At 37.6% G+C, this 20,210-nt stretch overlaps 1 protein-coding gene across 1 annotated transcript in view; it reads right to left on the reverse strand.

Moving 5' to 3' along the window:
- Lix1 (limb and CNS expressed 1) overlaps positions 1-20,210 on the reverse strand; it is a 51,532-nt gene that overhangs the window by 18,084 nt on the left and 13,238 nt on the right. The window contains exon 2 of the mRNA XM_005363330.2: positions 11,666-11,829. Within this exon, the coding sequence (XP_005363387.1) occupies positions 11,666-11,829 (164 nt within the window). The remainder of the gene's footprint in view (positions 1-11,665; positions 11,830-20,210) is intronic.

Consider the following 20,210-nt stretch of genomic DNA (forward strand, 5'->3'; position numbering starts at 1 on the left):
TTTTTTTTTTGCTGGTCTTTTGCCTGTTGTCTCCTCCTGCATGCTCTAATTGTTAGATAATTTTCTTTGTGTTCATAACCTATTATATAATTTTTTTGCATCCCTTCCTCTTACAATTCACTGAATGAATAACAGGCTGACACATAGGAAACTTGGTAGAAAATCAATAAAACACCTGAAAAATGTGCAAGAAATTCTTTCAAGAATAAATATATATACTACTTTTTCTTTAAAAGTACTATTTTATATACTTTATATGGTATTTTAATTCGGCAGTATGAAAATATATTAAGCTTGAACTAATATTCATAAGGATAACTGGATTTAGACTCTGATATGAACATTTTTCTCAATATGTAAGTTATATTTATTATTCTTTGAAAAGAATAAACTCCTATTAAAAAGAAAAGGTTTTGCCAATATTACACAACATCTATAACAGTAGCTCATTTTAATAGCAGTTTTACTTTGCAAAATCTACAACAGAGTTTTGGGACTTTAGAATTTAGGGAATAAGATACGGGTCAGGGTACTCTTAAACTCTTAGGAAATATCTTTGTCTAAATAATAGCAATTTAAGACAACTTTGGGGGGGAGACAAAGTAAACACTGCATAGTTAAAAGAAGCAATCTATTTAAGTAAGAGCAGCTAAGTACTAGATCAAAGGCAGCATGTCCATTTACAGCCCCATGGTACTGTCTCACAGATCAAAGAATAGCCAGGCAGGCAGGCAACAGACAGGGCCTTTACCAGGGAAGCATGGAAGAGGAAGGTGGGAGACTCAGCTAATCTCAAGATGTAAAAGCAGACACCTGTCTTTCCTTATTTTATTGTTTCAGGGTATTGGAGGGTTTTTTCCCCCTTCCAATGGGGAGAAAGTGTGCCTGTTAATAAGTACATAAAATAAAATCAGTTCTGAGACATCAAAGAACTTTTCTTCATATTGCTCTTTATATTTCTGAACTACAATCACTTCAGAATGAATGTCTATAATGTCAGCCAGCTGCTTTCTTCTGAAACTACAAATCCAAGCCAGTAAAACTGCTGCCTGTTTTGCTTTTTAGAGGTTTAAGGAGAACCTTTCACCCATAGGAACATATACTTGGCCAAGCAATTTAGCTCATTTGCAGTCTGCTTGGAATATCAAAATAACAGCCTGGATGCTCCTATAAGAACACACATCTTCAGAGTCATCACCAAACAATGGGAACTGTAAAGAAATAAATATGGCAAGTTAAAGGGCATTTTATTGTTTCCAAACTGGTCATCAAGGACATCAGATGGGAGTAAAGAATGATGCTATTTCAAAGCAGCTTCCAACTAGAGTTAGACTTCACTGTGTGGTTTACTTTTGCTATTTTTCCTCCAGACCTCATCATAAATACAAATCTGTAAACTGTACCTTATGTGCTGACCATTCTTACTTGCTAACACACAGAGACAGCTTTTACCCTTTGCATTCTATGAAAATTCTGAGCTTGAATATTAAACAGTCAAAATCTTTAGCAAAGTCAGTCGTGGACTTCTTAGGCATGTGAACTAGATGCTTTGTGAGTGGGCAGCAGACCCCACCGATATTTCTCTTGCTACTCAGGTGTCTTTTATTTGTTAGTAGATTATAAACTATTATAGTCATTAATGCCTTCTAATAATAAAGCAAAAATGAAAATATTCTCTTCGCTGATAACCCTTCTTCTGCAAAAAAAAAAAAAAAAAAAAGAAAACCCACCCACTCCCCTCCAAAAAAATCCACAGAGAATGCTGTAATGCTTGGGAAAGCCATTTAAAGGCAATGGTGGGTCAAAAAGAAAATGCCCTCAGTGGTCCATTCCTTTTCCCAGCATTCACGTCTTCACCGAAGTCTCTCGACTCTGTAGGAGTGTTAGTCAATGGAACATGGCAGAAGTGATAGTATATTTCTGTAATATTGGTTTATAAAGACCCCGCTTGCCTTTTCTCTGATTACCTTCATGAAGAAAAGTTAGCTGATGTATTTAAGCAACCCTATGGAAAGGCACACATGACCAAGAAAAAGCCTGAGGTCAATAGCCATCTTGGTGGGGTTGAAGGATACCCAATCCAGTCTATAGATGACAGCTTGACTACCACCTTCAGCAGGTGGGGAGCCAGAAATGCCCAGATTCCAGAGTCCTGAACATGTGGTGTGTAAGTTTTGAAACAATTTATTATACAACAAAACATAACTATTACAGAGTCTTCACTTGCACTTTTGGGAGAGAGCTCAGTGTCTGAGATCTTATTGCTGACCCTCAGTGCTTTGGTCCTGTGCTAAGCATTTTATGGTTAATATCATGTCTAGTTATCACAACAATTCTATGAGGTTGGTTTTATTATTACTCTTATTTTATAATTGTGGAAGCATAGACTTTATAAAGGTTATGCACTCCAAGGTTATGGAACTTAAAGAAATAAACAAATAAATATTCTTTCTCAAGTATATCTAGGCAGTAGTTTATTTTGTGCTTCATAAGAATCCTAACTCAAATCTTCAGATGAGTGCGTCACAGTGAACAGTATGCATGGTTGTGTTCTGTGTGGGGGCTACTTATTTCAGGCACATTTGTACCGTGGAACAGGCCTGGAGAACAACAATCTATGGGAGAATTCATTTAGAGGAAAGTGGAAAGTTTAGGGAGTTGATTCTTCCTTCTACCGTAGGTACCAGAGAGTCAACATCTTGGAAGCAGTTTTATCTGTTGAGCCATCTTGCTGACCAGCCTTCCACCTTTTTTATTTTTATGGGACAGGATCTTTAGCTAACTCTGAGATCACCAATTAGTTAGATTGACTTGCCAGCAAGCTCAAGGACCCAGTACACTAGGACCATAGGCACATGTCTCTATGCCTAGCTTTTTTTATATGAGTGATGGGGTTCAAACTCATAACCTTATGCTTGTACAAGAAAACTTTATCCACTGACCCAGTACTCCAGCTCCCAGATATGCATTTAAGTAAACCTTCCAGGTGAATCTGAAGATCCTAGACCTGTTCTTAGAAGAAAAACAATGTAAAAAATTCCAAGTAAAATGTGTTAACATTATGCTTTCAGCCAGTCTATGTAGAAGCTTTTTTTGTCTTTATGATAAATCTGCGTTGTGAACATAAAACAATGGTAGTTTCTCAATAGAGGAACTGTTTCTATCTAAGAATTAAGCAAAAAAAAAATCAGGTTAAAAAGCCCTTTGATAACTCTCCTAAAAGTTACTTGATGTGGGAATGATTTCTTATTAATAAAGAAACTGCCTAGGCCCATTTCATAGGCCAACCCTTAGGTAGGCGGAGAAAACAGAACAGGATGCTGGGAGAAAGAAGCTGAGTCAGTGAGTCGCCATGGTTCCCCCACTGCAGACAGATGCAGGTTAAGATCATTCCTGGTAAGCCAGCTTGTGGACTACACAGAATAATAGAAATGGGTTAGATCAATATGTAAGAGCTAGCCAATAAGAGGCTGGAACTAATGGGTCAGGCAGTGATTAAAAGAATACAGTTTCTGTGTAATTATTTCGGGGCATAAGCTAAGCTAGCCATGTGGGCGGCCGGGTGCGGGGGACGCAGCCCCGCCGCTCTTATTTCAACAGTTACTGGCTTTTCTAAATTACATTGAAGTTCTGCTTTTTATTTCTTCTGTGATAAACTATCCAATGTTAAGATGTAAACAAGATTAATTTATAGATTGCTCACAAATTAAATAGTAGCTATTCATGGTTTTTATTGTGCTTTGTTTTGTTTTCTTAGGAATGCAAAGACATTCTTAAAAGAGCTTAAATAAAATTTATAAATAAAATATTATTATAAATAAAATAATAACAGAAAAATTTTAAGTAGAAATGTCTAACAAGAAATTAGTATCATTTTAATAATTTACTAAACACTTAAAAACTGTAGGTATATTCCTTATAGGACATCTTCTCGTCAGTCTGAAATAATTCAGATTGAAGAGTAACTTTCATAGTATCTGTCAATGGATTAATTTTCATCCATAACATGTTTTAAAAAAAATAAGCAGGATGTGTGTGTTGAGTCAATTTTTTTTCCATTCAAGAGTTTATTGAACATATATCCCAGATATGATTGGTTCTGTTGCAAAGCGTGTGGAAAGACATCAAGACAAGGAACCTAACTCCATCTTAACAGACTTCCTGGAATTATTCAGCCATGTGCTTTAAAGATTAAGACAAAGGTTCTTTCGATCTGAAATCTATAGAGTCAAATTAAGTACACTCTACTTAGTACCTATGAATGGCTGCTGAGGAGCTACAAAGATGTAGCAGGCAAAATAACAGTAATGTAACAGCAAGTGTTACTTGTGACTCAAGTTAAAATGAATCTTTGCTGGGATCAAGGGCAGTTTAGTGATGTTTAGTTAGGACTCACTCAACAGTAAATTGCACACAAGGGGCTCTCCCACACTAAGATTTTGCAAGTGGCAAACCAAATAAACTGACAGTGAAAGGGGAAAATCTTGTCCTAACCTTAAATGTTGTAATGTCTGTCATTCAAATGGTTGAGAACACTTTTTCTTTGCAACATGTAGTCCGAGTTTCTGCAAGCGACTTGCAGAGTTTGCGTGTGCATGACCTGTGAGCTCTGGTCAGTGTTACCAACACCTCAGTTTCATTCTGACATCAAGCAAGCCTTCAACAAAAAGAATTCCACAAGCCAGGCCCTGCTGCTCTCAGTTCTTTAATGCTTTGACCTCCCGGGTCAGAGCATGAACATTCGCATGTGTTTCAGTATATTGGGTTGTGGATGTAATAGCATTTGCCCCTTCCAGATGGTGATGTGGAAAGGGCAACGGCTGAGCTTCCATCACTCAGGTTAACACCACCTCTTCAGGTCAGGCTGGAGGCAAGAATGTGGAGACAATTCAAGTCTCTGTATGTGCTGAGAACAGGGGTCTTCGCTAGGCATGGGGGACGGGACTGGTTTGAGAGTCCAGTGTTCGGAGAAAATTCACCAGTTTCTGTCAGCTTAGGGGAACATTTCAGGCCTATGGTGGATCAGAATGTTTTTTCATAATATAAACCACCTGCCCATCTCCTCATTTACCTCTGTTTGAAATGCTATTCTACACATGTACCTAGACCAAAGTCCCTGGTAACTATTAAATCCCAAATTACACCGGACTCCTTCAACTTTCTCTCTTTCTCTCTCTCTCTCTCTCTCTCTCTCTCTCTCTCTCTCTCTCTCTCTCTCTCTCTCTCTTCCTTTTTTAAAGTTAAGGTGAAGACAAGATGAATCAATCAAAGCTCAAATTTTTGGCTTATTTGGAGACCAGAGAGACGAATGGCTCAGCAGTTAAGAGCACTCACTGCACTTCCAGAGAACTAAGGTTTAGTTCCCATCACCCACATCAGATGGTTCACAACCACCTGTAACTCCAGTTCCAGGGGATCCAACACCTTCTTCTGACGTCGGAAGGCACCTGTACATACATGGCATACACTCACACAGACCTACATGCACACATACTTAAATAAAAAAGAATTCTTAAAAATTTTTCTTTTGACTTATTTTTTATAGTAATTTTGGTGTAAACAGATTGCATGAGAGGGATGGGAGGAAATCATGGAAAGTCAAATTTACCTGCTCAGCAACTTAGTAAGATGGTGAACATCTCACAGTGTATTCCAAGGGCTGTAAGACTCCTGTAGAGATATCCTGACATCCTTATTTTATCATGGGCCTTTCTCTAAGTTTTCCTTTCTCTATATGCTACCATTTTCTCTGGAGGTCAAGCATCTCTATTCACTTTGTTTAATAAGGAAGAAGCAGATAAGAGTTAAGGAAAGAAGCCTGGGGAATAAAGGGTCTTATTAAAACAATACACACTTCCAAGTTACATGAAAGTCATTAAAATCTGATGATTAGCTGACATGTCTTTCATATGAATGCAGTATTAACTAGCCTTTCTATCTTTAGGTCTCATTAATTATGTCAGGATGTTTTTCTGTGAAGATTTCTACCAGGAAATAACTGCTTTAGGAGTTGCTATACCCCATAATATGTGATGCATCTGAGCCTAGTACCAAAGCCAGGAAAAAAGCCAAGAATTGTTTCCAACAGAAATATTTACTATTAAAGCAACATTGGTGTGGACAATAGTCTTGATTTTATGGCAGGAACTTCACTTCTAGCTGGAGACTGAAATGTTAAAATGAGGGCTTATTTGATTACTAGCAAAGAAAGCATTGCAGTTTCATTTAGACAAGTATGTGAACTGACTAAATATTCTCTCAGTCATGGGGAAAACCTTAGTTTTATTAACTTATTTTTATTGTGACTTAGATATATCGTTACTATCTTGGATTCTGAGAAGACTCATACAATTTATAAAAGTATAAAATGTGTTTTTGTGTCTGACTATACAGGTAAAATGTGCTTATCACCTTAAGTGAGTAAAAGAAAACAACATCCCACACTTTCATTTTTCTTGTACTCAGTACAATCCTTGTAAAAATAGTTTTCCTATGTATTTTCATAAGCAATGACTTTGAAAAGCAGAGTGGCAAAATAATTAAAGGCCATTAAGCAAAGACTGAGTGTTTTTTTTTTCTTCCTACTATACAGCCCATTGCACAACACCAGTGTCTTAGGTAGGGTTTCTATTACTGCAACTAAACACCATGACCAAAAGACAAGTTGGGGAAGAAAGAGTTTATTTGGCTTACACTTCAGCATTGCTGTTTATTGCTGAAGGAAGACAAGAGAGGAACTCAAATAGGGCAGGATCTTGGAGGCAGGCGCTGATGCAGAGACCATGAAGAGGAGCTGCTTACTGGCTTGATTCCCATGACTTGCTCAGCCCACCTTCTTATAGAACCCAAACCAGCAGCACAGGGATGGCACCACCCACCATGGACTCGGCTCTCCCTCACTGATCACTAAATAAGAAAATGCCTTACAGCTGGATATCAAGGGGGCAATTTCTCAACTGAGGCTTTTTCTCCTGATGACTCTATAACTTGAGTCAAGTTGACACATAAAACTACCCAGAACAACCAGATATGTGTTAAAAATGGGTTGTGGGAGCCAGTCAAGAGTCTTCTGGTAGAGATACCAAGTGTTTCAACCTCATAGACCTGGCATTATACAACTAGTCTTAGAATCACACTGTGTCGTTGAACACCTATGCTTACTTTCTATGAAACACTTTTAACAATAGCACCCAAATAGTTATGAAAGATATAATATCCTAAGAAATTAAACATATTTCAAATACATCAAGCTATCACATCAATGCTTTACATTTTTCATTAATAATAATTCACATATGTAAATAATTGTATAAAATGTAGTACTATGCCAAAAGGAAATTTGCATTTACTAAAGATAAGAATGCAATCCTTAATTCCAAATTATCCTAGCCAATTCTATACAGAAGACAAATCACAGACTTTTTTTGAAAAAATTAATCATAAACTTTTAAAATAAAAATATAAAATAAGATACTCAAGTTTTCCTTGCGGTTTATAAACAAAAACAGTGGCTGAAACAGTAGTGGGTTTTCTTGCACATTCATAAGGAGTGGCTTGTAGATAAGCTGGGGTCATAGTTGTTTTTATGGTAAAAATGTGGAAAATGTTGCTGGTTTTCATGGTTGTGACATATGCCAAGAGAATGATTAACTGCCTAGACCCTCACCAAAAATGATGTAATGAAAACACAATCAAAATGCACAAATCTCACTTAACTTCTGAGGAAAACTTTTATATCAGTAGATTATTTTGTTTATTGCTTAGATATTTAAGAATAACACCATATTTTCACTTCTCTTTTTTCATGCTATGGTAATTTATGAAGGTCTGATAAAAGGAAGGTCTATGGTGTTTCCCCCATCTATTTGCATTTATTTTTTGAGGGTGAACTGTGGTGTCAAGATTAACTGAAAATGTCTTAATTAGTCTTCATGGACACAAGTTTTCCATTTACTAAAATGAGAAGTGCTTTGCATAACAAACAGTGTTAGCTTGTGACCATCAAAGCCTTGAACAGCTCTCCTTTCACTGGTCAGAAAACTAAAGCTCATTCTGAATACCATGTTTTGAATGAATGAACATAATTTCTTACAGCTTTCATAAAATGCTAACAGCAGCGTCATTCGCTCTGTAATCCAGCCCATCCTCCACTTTAAGTGTTTCCCATCACTAGGCACCACTGGAAGTAATGTCCACGACACAGCAAGAAGCCTGCTTTGGCATAATCACTTCTCCATGCTTCAGCACATGGCCTTGGCATTAATAATCCATCATGAGATGATTTGCAGTGCACAAGGGTGGCATTTGGTTATGTGAAAAGGCATAGCAGGAAGAAGCATGTAGGTAGGCTCTTATAGGCTAGCTGCTGGAAAACATGGCTAAATGCTATATGGCAAAAAGAACATTTAAGATGGTTTTTGAACTCACAAAGAAACAGTGCAAGGTATCATCTCTAGAGAAATTCTTATTCCTCTTTTATTTCCTGTTTTTTTTTTTCTTTCCCCAGCCATGTTTTGGAGGGACAAATGGGTCAAGGGGCTAGATTTGGTTGCCAACACCCAAATACATTTCAAAATATATTTGATTCAGGAAATTCTGGATCTTTTAAAGCAAGGATTTTAACAATCCTCCTGGGAACCTTAAACTATGATGATTTAAACATAAGGAAAAGGAGACTTTAAAATGATCAGAGAAGTCACCCAGAGGCTTCCCTGCTGAGGAGTTTTCATCTTTTTAAAACTACAAGGAGAATGTTGGATTCACCACCTAAGGGAAGTCCTGTCATTTGAGTCAAAATTTATGAGACAATAGGAAAATTCATAAAACAAAAACAAGAGCACTGGAATTCTTAGATCCATGGTCTCTAGATATATTTTTATATGATAAATGTATTCCATTTTAGATATACTATAATGAGTGCATTTATTGACTGTGGACATAATTCGTTCCTGGGTACAAATACAGTAATAATTGGTTATTCATGGCCATGAGAGGCAAGTGAGAGCAAAGTTATGCACAAATGAAATCCAGAGGGAATGAGAGGGTCCTAGATCAATTATTTCTCATTGATTCACTTCCAGTACTTTAGCCATAGATATGTACAAGATAATATTGATTTATTACAGGGTTACGAGCCTCTGTAGCCCTACATGAAAAGTTAAGCGGATACCTTTACTTACTATTGATTACATAGAAGAGTAACAACACTAAGTTATTCTCGGGGTTTGTTATTCATTAATTTGAGTATTGATTAAACAAAATTTATTAGGTTGATCTTATGTGAAAATAGCAGTGCTTGAGATTATGAAGGTCTTGAGGATATGGGTCCCATTCCTGAGGCATCTATATTTTATTGCAGAGACAAAACACATGCATACCTTACCTTAGCACAAGATGCTAATAGAAAAGCAAATAACTGCTTTGAGAAATCGGAAGAGGTAGACTGTTTCCAAGAGAAGATTCAGAGCGTGTGCACGGACTTAGAAGGTGGGAATTGTGTGCGTATGGGGATGACTAGAAGAGATCAAGACATGGGGTGTGGGAGAGTTGGGCCAAAGGATCCAGTATCAGAATCTAGGAGATACAGCTGGGAGGAGGAGAACTCAGGTCAGCCGAATAGTCTATTGCTGTAGATTTATTGGATTTCAGTAAGATAACGGCAACCACTAGTTTTCTCCCCTAGTCAAAATTTTTATTTGGAAATGATTTAGAGAAAAGTTATAAAGATAATATAGTTTCCTACTAACCAGAAAGTGGTTCATGTTTCTGTGAGTTTTAAAATGTTTTAGTTTTATTTCTTTTAATGTGTGTGTGTCTATGTGCATGTGAGTGTAGATAGCCTCAGAGGCCATAGACTTCAGATAACCTGGAGATGGAGTTATAGGTGGCTGTGACCCATTTGATGAGGGTGCTGGGAATTGAATTTACATCTTTTACAAAAGCAGTACATGCTCTTAATCATCTAGCCATTTCTACAGAACCCTTATGTTTTTTAACAATGATTTTTTTAGTTCGTTTTTATTACACTCCTATAATTTGTATGTCTTGTCTCCTAAGTAAGGCAAAACCTTGCTAAATATTTATTTTGTTTTTTATTATTTAGAAATTCCGAAGATGTCTTCTTTCTTATCTTTCTTATTTATCTTTTATTTCCCTCCTCCTCCTCCTCCTCCTCCTCCTCCTCTCAGGATTTTTCTGTGTAGACCTGGATGTCCTGAAACTCACTTTGTAGAACAGACTGGTCTTGAACTTGCAGACATCAGCCTGCCTCTGCCTCCCAAGTACTGGAATCAAAGTGTGTCCTATAACTGCCCAAATTACTTATCTTTTCAAAGACATAGGTTTTGGTTTTCTTAACTAAATTTGCTAGATTTTGACATATTTCAATGTCAGTAACCTTAAAGTTTTACTGAAAGTTATCTATACACCCAATATATTCAATCTAATTTTTAAAAAAAACAATGAGGCTGCAGAGATGGCTCAGCAGTTAGGAGCACTGGCTGTTCTTCTAGAGGAATGGGGTTTAATTCCCAGAATCCATAGCTAACAACTGTCTGTAACTCCAAGATCTGACACCCTCACACACAGACATACAAGCAGGCAAAACACCAATATATATAAAATAAGAATAAATAAATTATTAAAAAACAAAACAAACTAATGGATAAATGCAACATTTTAAAAGATCTCCAACTTAGCTTTCAAGGAGAATGCCCCCTAGTCAATCATTCTGTCCACATTGTTTGGAGTCTCTGTTCCCTCCAGCTTTATTCATCAACCAATAAAAGGCATATACAGAAGGGCATCCCACATCATCCACATTTACACACAAGGAAGAAAAAGTGTAACCAAATGGACGAGTATTGTAATAATGATATTTGGAAAGCCCATAAAGTAGCAGATGTATCATGATAAACACATTGCGAATGCATTTTCTATGACTTTTGGCTAATACTGTGGATATTTCCTATCTCAAAACTGAGAAAATTAAAAGGCGAAATGAGTTTTTCAAGGGATTACAAGTAGTCAGAGGCAGACCCTGGGATAAGGACCTGGTACTTGATCCTAGCTCTTAACTTTCTTCTTTGGTGTGGAGTAGACTGATTACATAGATTTATATGTTTTATATAAATATTTATTTATTTAGATAGTTTTGAGACAGGTATTCATTATGTAGCCCTCGCTGGCCTAGAACTCTCTAGGTACATCAGGCTGACCTTGAACTTGTAGAGATCCACCTGTACCTGTCTCCTGAGTCCTGGATTAAAGACATATGCTACAAGGATGACCAATTTGATTACTTAATTAGGGCAAAATCATGGGAGTGCAGCCTTTCACCTGATAGAAATGCCCTGGTGGCTTTGTCACTGTTTTCTGGTTCTGTACATTTTATTCCAGAATTGTTCTGGGAAAGGCAACACTTATCTTGGAAATGAAATACTATACTACAAAAATTTGTTCTCTGTAGAAGTGTTGTGGCACATCCCAATATCAACCACTTTTTTATTTTTTAAATTGGGACATTTGACTGGTTTTTCCAGTATATTTGATAGGCTACGACTCAGCTTTATTCACTATATCCAAGAAAACTCACAGCTACTTTGTGAGAAGGTAACTGTGCTCTAGCCCAGTTATCTTTTACTAACAAGGGTTTGGCTGTTCTTACCTGAAAGTTGCCAAAGCAGCTCCCTCCAGGAAGAGTCACATAACTCACAAAGGGAGGCCCAGAGGAGGGCATTGACTCATACACCACCAGGCCTTCACTGGAGAATGTGGTTCTCTGCTGCTGCTTACTTTCCCAAAATTCCTGTAACATTGACACAACATTCACTGCAAAAGACAAGAAGTAGCATCAGTTATGAGGGTGGACACATACTGGCAGAAACCAAATGGTTAAGGCTGGATTTTGCGATGTGGTAGTTGCTATTTAAATGGGACATATGCACTATGAGGTTTGCGTTCAACTGTGAAGACTCTTTAGTTAAGCATATGTAAAGGATGCCAAGATATGTAACTTTAAAATGTGGGTATTTTCTTTGTAAATTACATTTTTATTGTGTGTGTGTGTGTGTGTGTGTGTGTGTGTGTGTGTGTGTGTGTCGAGAGGGGGCATGTACATGCGTTGGCACCTTTGGGGAGTTGGCTTTCTCTTTCTGTTATGTGGTTCCCCAGAATCAAATTCAGGTTGCCAGACCAAGTGGCTGAGCCATCTGACTGGACTGTGCATTTCTTAATGAGTAGGACTCAAGTGGTTTTAGTACCCCAATTCTAAAAGGTTTCAGTGTATCAAATTTATTTTATAAATGATATTAATATCCAAATTTAAAATCTGATAATTCATCTCTGAAATTTTGCCTTAGTAGGCTTTTTCCAGATCTGTGATTATCTATAGCCCATATCCAATTTCTCAGACTCAAACCTGAAAAGAGAAAGCCACACTGTGAAGATGTAAGAAATGGAGGATTAATCTGAACTTACTATTCATATGACTTAAGAGAAATTCAGAAAGGAGAAAACTCTTTTATGTTCCCTCTGCCCCAATCTAAAGTAGAATCAAAGGCAATTGTCAAATAAGCAAGAGACTGGAAAAAGCCATGAGTAAAATTAATAACATGGAGTCTTGTAAAGCAGGGTCTGCTAGAAGATTTTGGAAAACACAGGAATGGTGAGGAGGGCCATGTGTTTTAGATTAAATGACCTGTGATAGCCTGCAGAGGTTCGAGATCAAATTAGGCTGGTTTGTTTATCCTGTACTGCAAATTGAATTGGGGAAATTAACAAGGATAATAGAATTGTGGAGTCAAAAGTGACCTTATGAGTCATGTTGGCTAAGCTCTCCCTGATGCAGGAATTCCTTGCCAGCGCTGCTGCCAGACAACTGTCAGTCTGGCCTTTACCTGCATTGGCCACGTTTGGCACAGCAGTTTCAGTCACTGGGGTTTCTATGGAAAGGTGAGCTGGTGTTCTTTCCTCTAAGATTTATGCAAGGAGTCCACTGCATTTCTAGAGAGCTCCCAGTGTGTTTGGAGGCAGCATTAGATAGATATCTGTCAGTTTTGCTTGTGGGGCATTTGCTCACTTTCATGTGTGACTAGGACAAAAGGTTCCCTTGAAGTATCATGTAGGCTTTACGGTTGGGACTGGGGATTTGGCCAAAGGGGGATTTAGAGGCAACAGTCCAAGATTTTTGGTGGAAATCTCCTTTTTCATGTGTGGTTTGGAGGAATATGTAAGCAGAGCACTGCTCGATCAAGAAAGAAAGATGGCTTGAGAATTAAGTGAACACAGAGAAGGGTAGCAGAGGAGACAGAATAGAAAAGACTAAATATTGCTGACGTGGGTGTGCTCCTCAGTCCAGCGTTGCACAACCCAGGCTCTTTGCTTTGCAGTGAACGACCCAAAACAATCCATCTGCTTTTCCCTAAGCCCCGTTGGAACTGCTCTTTGATACTTGCATCTTAAAGTGTAGCAATGCAGGGTCTGTGCATTAGCTCAGTGGCAGAGTGCTTGCCTAGCAAGGTGAGGCCCTGGGGTTTTCTCCAGTACTGCAATACACTTTTGTGTGTTTCAAAATCCTGAACATTGACTTTTCCCTGGAAGTCAGGAGTGTCACAGAGTTTGAACTAACAGAAAAAGCACTGCACATCCACACCCCTAAGCTGTTTCCAAGACAATAAGGCTCTAACACCTTCTCCTTAGGGCTGTGATAAACTCATGATGTGTCAAGAATGTTCCTGAGTCTTCTAAGGAATTGGATACCTTTGTAGCTTAAAAAACCATTTTAATATTCAAGTGTTCCGGGAAATATTTAAAAAAGATAAGCTTAATACAGAAAAAGTAGATTAAGTGGAATATATGTGCAAGTGATTAAGTTGAAAATTGGTGAATATAGAACTTTTAATTTGTTTACAAATTTAAAACAGTGTTTTATACCAGTTGATAAAACTCAAAGTGGAAATTAGATATTTTTGTATGTTTGTTTCTGGCCCACATCCTTTTCTTCAATTCAAGCTCTGAGAAGACATAGACTTTTTTTTATAAAGAATCCAGTTTATGTCTCTACATGCAATTGACTGTCTAGATTCATCAAGAGAGATTCTGAAGTCTGAAGCCTGAATCCTGAAATGGAAACCAGTGAGGGGTCTTTTGCTCAACTAGTCAACAAAGATCACTATCTTCAAATTCTAAGTTCATCTTTGAATGAGATTGTTCTGATTGGAGCAGGAAACTGAAGACTCATGATTATCTAGGTAGGACACACATAAGAATTTTGGCCCACATAAATTATTTGCATTAAGAGTTCATAAGCATGGATTTAGATTTCTGAATGAATAAAAAAAAGCAGCTTTTGAATTTTTCATTATGCAACCATAAAAGATTCCTTTGATGGTAGTAGAGATGTCATCACCCTGAAAAGTGCAACATATGTGCATGAACACAGACAATGCATATTTCTATTTGTATCTCCATTGTGACTATAAATCAGGATGAATTGAGTGCAGCACGAAGAAGGCTAGTTTTGCTATCTGCAACTCTAAAGGTTAGTTATATAAGAGGGTGTTCTATTTATAGAAAACAGGCTCTTTTTTGTTTATGGAACATCAGTAAGATTTATAGGCTATTTCAAAGGAAATATGAGAAGAGGAAGAGGATGCATTAAATAGTTTAGTCTTTAGAAGTCTCAGTCCCAAATTCTGTGTACCCCATGTTACAACATAAACTTGAGCTACCAAGCGTGTGATACTCATGTCTACGTCTAGGGACACATCTGCATGTGTGTCCAGCTCTATAAGAAATATTTCATGCTCTCTCTCTCTCTCTCTTGGATATTGCTTATTAGTCATACTCTTGACCTATTTTTTTTTAAATTTTTACTCTTTTCTTATTGTTTCTCAGCAGACAATGAATGAATAGTAAAATAATTAATCAGTTAAATACCTCACTAAACCTTGGAACTATTTGTGGTGACTGGTTACTGAAATTTTCATATTATAGTCAGGCTGCTGGTAAGAATATCTTATGTTAACTGTCTCTGCTTAGTGCTCCTTTTGGTTTTTAGTCACCATAGCCTGGCTTCCTTCTACACCACTCCAGTGATACATTTTGACAAATATTGCCAACTCAGAATTTTCAGGCCTCATTTATTTGACTTCTTAGCTAATAATATATATTTCTGTCTTTATCTGTTCTTTTGGCTAGTGGTGGACAGTACACACAGTGTGAGTTATGTGTGTTTTACGCTCAGAACCAAGGTTGCAGTGCAGTCATGTGATGCAACATAAACAATCAGGGCTCTGGGAACCTTGGATTCAGTATGTATTTGATTTTTAATTAACTTTTGGCCATTGCATATTCAAAAACACTTTGCTGTTACACGTGGATTTTGTCCCCACTTTCAGTGGCTTCACATGGGGTCCCCACAACTGAGAAATTGTGGTCTATGACACATTGTTTAAAGGTAAACATTATTTCTCTCAAAGTTTAGTAAGGTTCCTTTTCCAGTCTCTATTTTCTCTCAATGGTATTAAGAGCAAAATGGTTTTATCAACAGCCAGGACAAGATTTACCCGGTAAATCTGAATGCTAAGTGGAAGGATGCTAGTGACCCTTGGCTGGATACCTGGAGAAAGCACACAGGGACAGTTCGGCTGATGCTGCAGTCAGAGCAAGAAGATAAGCACTTACATGATGCTAAGTGATGGGGCTGCAGTAGAGAGGTATGAGGTCCAATGGTTGCGGCAGCATTGTAAGAAAAAATAGGACTATTGGGTGATCCTAGAAACTATATAAAACCCATTTCTGTTTCATGGTATTTATCATCTTAGAACACTGAAAATAGAGGAAGCAATTTACTTCTAATTTATGTTGTTTGTAAAACTTATTAATCCATTTCCCTGCCTTGGACTGCTTCTTTGGATGCAATGATAAATCTCCTCAAGATTTTGAATGTTTTGTATACAACAAAATAGTTTGCTACACAGTTTATTGTAGCTAATATAATTTTTCTTTAATATGTTCTGAAATTTGAAAATAACTGCAGTTTTGGGAGTAATAATTAGACTGCCCAGAAGTTCTTCTACATGGGAGGTTTTCATTTTCTCCTTCCTCAAGTTTCCTTTCTTTATTATAAAGTCCAGTTTGAAACATTCACAATTAACCAAAGAAGACATGAACAGTGTAAGACACCTTGACTATCTAAACTTTGACACTCGCCAGAAAAAAAAATCCTTCCTTGGCTTCAGCAAGAACTCTCTTTACTTGTCTTTGAACTAAGACTTATTCTTTTCTCCTACCTTGGCTGTTTTCCCCACCCCCATACCTAATTTACCCCACATTTCAGATGAAACACTACCTCCTCCATCATGCCTTACTCATTGAGTGTAACCTATATGCATCTCCCTTCCCAAGCTCTTATTCCATTAGTGCCCTGTGTCTTAGCACTCAATCTCCTATAAACCATGCTCATAAAATGGATATGGTGCTCCTGGCTACATTTATCAAGTCTGACTTGGCTGGCCTTTCTTTTGGCTATAAGAATGGAATGTTTTGTGGTAACAATTCATCTAATAAACTATAGTTTTCTGTGACTTAACTCACAGCAGACTATGGGGTCCTGGAAGGAACATGCTCTGGTTCGTTCTACTCTGCGCCATCCCAGGTTTACAACCAAGAAGATAAAATTATCCTCTTAGAAACAGTCATTGTTCATTCGGAATCTCAACAACACTTTGCATGGTCTGAACTAGAGCTAGTTGTGTGATTGACTGAATATATAGGAAATAAGTAAATTTCACTAGTTCAGAATAGGAATAGGAACAGGAATTGGAGGAATAGGAGAGTTCTGTAATAGGCTTTTTTTTATTTATTTATTATGTATACAATATTATCTGTGTGTATATGCCTGCAGGCCAGAAGAGGGCACCAGACCTCATTACAGATGGTTTGAGCTACCATGCGGTTGCTGGGAATTGAACTCAGGACCTCTGGAAGAGCAGGCAATGCTCCTAACCGCTGAGCCATCTCTCCAGCCCTGTAATAGGCTTTATGTATGAACCCTAGTGTTACTGAAACAGCATGGCTGTGATGGTAGTAACCTGCCCCCAGCTAGATGGGACGCTCCAGAGGTGGTTAAGAAAGGAGAAACATAGTCAGAGTTAGCATGTAACAGATAGCTGTGATCTCACGTGGACTGTATCTTTATTAACTATGGTTTAGAAAAGTTGTGAATATGATTGTGGGTCCATTTGTCTTTCCTTTAATTGATTTATGCTCCCTGCATGGAGCACTATACTGGAAATATCGTGAAGGATCAGTGGAACAGAACATCCTAATTAACAGACAGTTATGTGCTGTCACAGTCTATGTGTGATCACTAACCCTGAAATACAAGAAAGTTCAAAACAGGCCTTTCAGCCCACGGAGATTTACAGTCTGCCTGAAGAAATATTATATAAATTATGTAATTTAATGAACAAAATATTAAAGCTCCAAATTGTAGAATAGAATGAATAATAATATTTAAAGTGTAAAGAAAACATGGCACAGTAATTAAATAATTACAAAGTGAAAAGAAGATGGATGTGGGCTGATGATGTGGGAAGTCTATCTGTATATGTGTTGCTTTATTGGCTAATGAATAAAGAAGCCGCTTTGGTCTGTGATAGGGCAGAGTAGAACTAGGCAAGAAAACTAAACTGAATGCTGGGAGAAAGATGGTGGCGTTAGTGAGATGCCATGTAGCCAGCCCCCTCCAGAGACAGATGCTGGATGGAACTTTATGAGATAAGCCACAACCAAGTGACAATATACAGATTAATAGAAATGGGTTAATTTAAAGTATAAGAGTAAGCCAGAAATACACTTAAGCTATTGGTTGTTGGCAGGAGGTGACTGCTTGTTGGTTTCTGGCTACCTGGCTAGCTCAAACCCGAAATAATCACATAGAAACCATATTATTTAAATCATTGCTTGGCCCATTAGCTCTAGCTTCTTATTGGATAACTCCTACATCTTAATTTAACCCATCTCCATTAATCTGTGCATCATCAGCAGTTGTTTCTCTGTGGGTCCTGCATGTCCAGTGAAGCAGTCCAGGCAAAAGCAATTTCTTGCACAAATGGGTAATCAGCTCCATAAGGAACCTCTTCAATTCCCATCTTCTTCTTGAAGTAACTGGTGCTACCAGGAGCAGATGTGTCTCACTGTCATGAAAAGTCGTAAGTTCTTAAACATTTTAAATGCTGTATTCTGAAGGTCTCTAAAAGATTTGAAGAATACCTATCTAACTGAAATATATCTGTATACATCTAGAAAATCTAACTAACGTGACTACAAGCTTGACTATTATATATGATTATCTATTAAACTATATTTCTTAGTTATACATTACATTTTTTAAATGAACTACATAATCACAACACCTTAATCAAGAACAGAAATATATATATAACATGATTGACCTTAAATTTGTATCATTTAACCAAGATCTATACCAATGCAAATTATTTATAGTTATATCATATCCCCCTTTATTTATTTATTTATTTATTTTGGTTTTTTCGAGACAGGGTTTCTCTGTGGCTTTGGAGCCTGTCCTGGAACTAGCTCTATAGACCAGGCTGGTCTCGTACTCACAGAGATCCGCCTGCCTCTGCCTCCCGAGTGCTGGGATTAAAGGTATGCGCCACCACCGCCCGGCTCATATCCCCCTTTAAATGTAAACAAACATTTATAGACAATATTTGGGAATATGTACGTACTTTCTCCAAACTGCTTCCTGCTCTTTGTTGGGCAAAGTATTTTCTTTGTGGGAGTATTTACAGCAACCATTCAGGGGATGTATTTCCATCAAACTATATTGGTCTGGAAGAAATCCACAGGTTCTCATCTTCTATGAAAAGAACCTCTTTCCCAAAGCAACATATCCTTAGACTCAAATTTTTAAATCAAGATACCTTTATGTTGGTTTAACTTAGCAGTCCATACAATGAAATGTGTCTCTATACTTAGCTCCTTCACAGTCAAAAAATTCAAAGAAGACACAATAATATACATAATCAAGACTATCTGTGAATTTTCCATCTTTAAGTGGCTTATCTTTTCTTTGCTCCTTTTAAGCTATGACTGTTTATACTCTGTCTCTTAAAAGACTTTATTTTTTAAAAACGATTTATTTTTTATAACTCTCCACTCTTTTTTTTTTCTTTTTCTCCCAAGCCAACATACATTTATCCAACACTGTGACCCATTTAGCATTTTTTTAATCCGGATTTGTCTTTATTGCATATCTGTAATTATTTTCTGACCAGAAATGGTTTTTAAAATACTAAGCAGCTTGGTCTCAGTGGCCCTGGGTGCTGGCTCTGCCTCTCTCAGGCTTTAAATACAGTGGAGGTAGTTTTCCTCTGGCTCTAGGACTGCCAAGTGGGAGCCATCCTCACCACCTAAACTCTGGGTAGCACCATGCAGCATACAAACCCTTTTTTTTCTGAGTAAAAGCTAAACCCATCATGCAGTGCACTGCGTGGCCTGAAAATATATCTGTGTATGGCAGTCGCTTGTTGGTTCCTGGCTGCTCAGAACCAAAATAATCACTCAGAAAAGCATATTATTTGCAACACTGTTTGGCCAATAACTTAAGTGTATTTCTGGCTAAACTCATATCCTAAACTAACCCATCTCTATTATTATGTATATTGCCATGTGGCTGTGGCTTACCAGCTAAAGTTCCCAGCATCTGTCTCAGGTGGCAGATCCATGGTTTCTCTCTGACTGTGCCCTTTTTTTCTCCCAGCATACAACCTAGCTTTCCCTGCCTTGTTCTGGTCTTCTCTGCTGTAGGCTCAGAGCAGTTCTTTATTCATTAACCAATAAAAGCAACACATAGACAGAAGGACCTCCCACACCAATTAGCCTAACAGTATTGCAAATAATATAGCTTCTGTGTGATTATTTCTAGTCAGGGCAGCTGGGAAAACAAATCTGGGTGGCCAGTAAGCAGCTACCCCCAACAGGCTGAGAGTTCTAAGGAAAGTCTATGTAGGAGGAGAGCCTAATCTGAGTTTCTCCTTAGGGAAATGAGATAGGCACTGGAAGAAAAAAGAGAAATTATACTCTCAGAGAAGTAATAGTGGCATTAAATTAAAAAATAAGGAGACATTTATTTTTAAGAAGAATTACACAAGAAGGTGATAAGAGAGTAGATTAGAGCC

The sequence above is a fragment of the Microtus ochrogaster genome, linkage group LG9, assembly GCF_000317375.1.
Source record: "Microtus ochrogaster isolate Prairie Vole_2 linkage group LG9, MicOch1.0, whole genome shotgun sequence".
NCBI lineage: Eukaryota > Metazoa > Chordata > Mammalia > Rodentia > Cricetidae > Microtus > Microtus ochrogaster.